This window comes from Cibotium barometz, chromosome 36 (genome assembly GCF_041138505.1).
Source record: "Cibotium barometz isolate CiBa-2024 chromosome 36, ASM4113850v1, whole genome shotgun sequence".
NCBI classification, from domain to species: domain Eukaryota; kingdom Viridiplantae; phylum Streptophyta; class Polypodiopsida; order Cyatheales; family Cibotiaceae; genus Cibotium; species Cibotium barometz.
In genome coordinates, this window is record NC_141081.1 from 50,425,610 (window position 1) to 50,429,691 (window position 4,082).

Sequence of the window (4,082 nt, forward strand, 5' to 3'; positions counted from 1 at the left end):
GGGAGACTATTCGGATCCTAGCAAGGGGTCAATCTTGGTAAACCACCAACATGAAGAAGATTAATTTAAAGTTTTTCCCTGTGTAATATCCTTGATCTTGAAGCAATGTTTTGTACAGGTTCATGGAAGTGAGATTTGGCACGTTTTGTGTTCAAATCTCACCTCTCGTCGGATAGATCATTGTGGTCTCTTGGGATTGTTCCTACGACGTTAAAAGCCTCTCTCTCTCTCTCTCTCTCTCTCTCTCTCTCTCTCCACATAAGTATGCCTCTAATACGTGCTTGCTTTTGTCTTCCACCTTGATGTCGGACCACAACTCCTTTAGCTCATCTATTCGATTATAGATACACATCTATAAGCGATTGTAGATACACATCCATATTCTTTACCTTGTAACGACCTTGTAACGACCAAGCACTAGCAAGCTGAATATCAAATGCCCCTTCTTTGTCGTCAACCATGGTGGAATGTTGTAGTTCACAAACAACTACGGGGGGCCACACACTATATGTTGTCGAGTGCTGACCAAACGGATTAACTCCATCCATTGCCAAAGCAAGCCGCAAATACCGAGGGCTCTTTTGCAAAATCTAGCCAAGTCTCTTTGATGTGTTTCCATGCCATGCAAACTGCAAGAATGCGTTGCACACCATCCGTGGAGTGGTTTTGGGAGTGCCAAGACATAAGGCTTGCAATTGATTTGCACCTGAACATGTGTTGAATGCGTGGTATTAGTGGAAAATGCCTCAAGACCTTCTCCGGCATAGTTTCCCCTCAAAGATCTTTACGATATCTGTAAGCACCACACTTTGGACATTTTTCCAAGTCCTTGTACTCACTTTGAAAGAGGACACAGTCGTTGGGGCAAGCATGTGTGGAATTATAGTCTACGCCCAACTTTCGGAGTATCTTTCTTGCATCATCTCTGGAGCTCGGCATTGTATTCTGAGACGGCAATATGTGATTCTTCAAAAGCCTACATGTCACACCACGTTGAACATCGAGCAAGCATTGCAACAGTCGTTTGTTTAAAACATGCACACACATTACCTGAATAGCTATGTGACGCTTTTATCACTCCAACCAAATGACCCTTGAAGGTTTAGCAACGTAAAAACTGTCTTCAGGATGGGAAATCCTCAAGCCTTCATATAAGGGTGTACGAGCCTCTTGCTTCATACCCTCGGCCACAGGATCACTTGCCTCAAAAACTGCCTGGAGCATGTCATCCATCTCTTGTTCGAGCATCTCCACGTGTGGATATTTATTGGCATTCACATCAGGAGCCATAGGCATAGCATTTTGCAAACCTTTAGTGCCCGCCACTTGCTTGGACCGCATGCAAACCCACCTAACTGGTTGCAGGACTCTTGTCGCTTCCCCAATGTTGGAGTCCTATGAGAAGCATAGCCCACATATAAATTTAAAGATACACAAAGTCTTTAGACATCCACGTACTACGATCAATTTACCGATGAAATATATTGTGCAACCACTTGATCAATAATGGTGGGATCAAACTGTCCGTATTCCTCCACATGCTGCATCATTACACGACGTTGTCGTAGCACTGCCCATTTGCACTGGTTGCAAGGACATAACACTTGGTCCAGCTCTAAGGTGCACACATGTATGCCCTACATGAGGCCTTCCCGTCATCTCATATCCCCTCGAATCCATATAAAGTACCGAGGGCCTTCTCAAAGCTGGCTGCTGAGGGGCCCAACCTTAATCTACTGTAAGGATTTGGCGCTGAGTCAGCTGCCAACTAGGCGTGCAAAAGGCGGGAGCTTTTGGCGGTGTCAGGTGTGTATCCTAAACTGCCCAAATCCGACGTGGGTTCAATTTATTGGTTTGGGCACAATGGCGGTCTGTAACCGGCCTAAACCCTAGGTTGTTTTCAACTGCAGAGATTCTCATTCTCCATTGATGAGGCGGATTCTAACGTCCAGTGCCCGTATCCAGTTTCGGCTTCTCTCATCCTCGGCCCGCCACACCTATGCTTCACCACAGGGGGGTGGCTTCCGGGATGCGCCCCACGTCACCACAGGCATGCTTCACCACAGGGATGCCTTCTCTCTCCGTCGACTTCTCACATCTTCCTCTACCCCATCCTCCTCCGCAGGCCTTCCTCTCTCATCTTCCCCTTCCCCTACCGACCCACCCCAAGGGTCCTCCGCAGGCCGAGGGGAAGGAGGGAAGCCTCAGGATCTAGTACGTTTTTTGAAGTATCTGTTGAGGTTGAAGTTCTGGTGTTCAGTTCTGGGCCTTGTTTTCACGGTGGTGGTTGCGAATGAGGGTTACTGTGTATATCTGGCATGCCGGGGAGATGCCCCAAGCATGATTCATCGGGAAGACCGTGTGTGGATCCCTTCTACAAATATGGATACTAAAGCTCTGCTGGACGAAGACCCAGATGGAGTTTTCTATATGATGGTTGGATGGCCTGGAATCGGTAAGACTACACAGTTATGTGATGCTGCAAGGGATAGGGGAGCAGCAATTTATCTTGACGGGGCTGCACAACAGTCTTTCAAAGCCATACAGGCGACTATCAATCAAAGGTACAAAAGTCTTCGTCTCAGTTTTATGTCATGGATGCGTCCTGAGTCAGGACTGGAAATCCTTGGCGAATTGGCTTTCTGGGTCAAACTATTTAGACGAAAGCAGCTGGTCTTCATAGTTGACCATATTGATAAGCTGGCTGAAGCAGATGTTTTACAGCTAGTTTCATGGGCGAAGACGCAAGCTGATGGTAAGCGCGTCACGGTAATCTTGGTGGGGTCTGAGCAGAGTACCAGGCTAATTTCCAACTCTGATACCAGAACCAGAGGTCAACTTGTGATGTGTTATCCTCCAAGCGCTCAGGAGGTAAGGGAGGCTCTGAGAAAGTTCATGAGTACCCACCCAGATAAGTATAACCTGGATGTTGAGAAGTGTCTCTACCTCCGAGGGACATGCCCAACTGAGTATCGGCATGGCAACCTCCTCGCCACAGAAGAGTATTTAATGAAGCAGTTCAGAGAAAAGCATGCCAGATTTGAGAGGCAACGCAGGGATTTCCGTGATGTAGGTTTTTGGTTCACGCTTTTAGTGGCAGGGTCTAATGGCGTGTCATTGGTGGAAGACAGGTCATTGGTGGCTCTCCAGGAGTACTATGTCCCTGACGTAGACAAGGTACTGTCTGAACCCTGCATTCTGTCTTATAATGAAAAGGTGTACTTTATCTCCGGCCGCAGCCGGGAAATGCATGCCGCTTTGGTGCTTCAGGCCTATGGAAAGGAGGTCCTGGAAATCTCTGCAGAAGTCGAAAGGCTCTCTGCAGAAGTCGCAAGGCTCTCTGCAGGAGTCGCAAGGCTGTGGTTTTGGCAACGTTCAGATATGTCACAGAAACTGGTGACAGAAAAAGAAAAGCTGGTGATGGCAAAGGAGAGGGTTGCGAAAATTCAAGAGTGCATGTCTAATAAGTCATATGAGGCTTATGGCCCTTTATATCAGACAGCATGACCAGTTAAGGCTGAGCCGGTGTGAGTGGTGTAAGTGAGACACCAGCAGAGGAGAAAGGGAACAAGAGTGCATGAAGTGGAAGAGCACATATAGTTCAATCTGTGATGCATGTAAGTTTGCCCTGGCACATGTTTTTTTTTGGGATAGATATCTCAGTGTCTCCTTGGGTTGCACATGTTTTTTTTTTTTGGGACAGATATTTCAATGAGATATCCTTGGGACAATCAAGCTTGACATCTTTCTTGGATGTTTGGTATAATGTTAAACGTGGTGCAATTTGATGGCTTCACTTGTTATAGGCTTATTTAATCATTCATATGTATGACTTGGCTTTCATTTTGGGATGTTGGCAGTGTTTTCTACATCATCATGATTGATTTCAACTTTTGGAATGTTTAAAATGATAAAAAGTAAGTTCATCTTTGGTATTTCAGCTTTTGGAATGTTTAGAATGATACAAAGTAAGTTTTTGGGGAGCTGAAAAACCCACTTAATTCTTAGTTCAAGGCTCTTTTTGTAAATGTGGCTGGTTCCATCTTAAAGTAGGGGTTGATGTTCTAACTCAAAGTAAACTT

General features: G+C 45.9%; 1 protein-coding gene and 1 pseudogene across 1 annotated transcript; one reads left to right on the forward strand and one right to left on the reverse strand.

The window, feature by feature from the left end:
• Positions 1 to 385: 385 nt before the first annotated feature.
• On the reverse strand, positions 386 to 1,927 carry LOC147618020 (uncharacterized; annotated as a pseudogene).
• Positions 1,898 to 3,829, forward strand: LOC147618021 (uncharacterized). The gene has a single exon (XM_086776263.1). The coding sequence runs from the start codon at positions 1,930 to 1,932 to the stop codon at positions 3,505 to 3,507; it is 1,578 nt and encodes a 525-aa protein (XP_086632389.1). The 5' UTR covers positions 1,898 to 1,929; the 3' UTR covers positions 3,508 to 3,829.
• Positions 3,830 to 4,082: the final 253 nt, after the last annotated feature.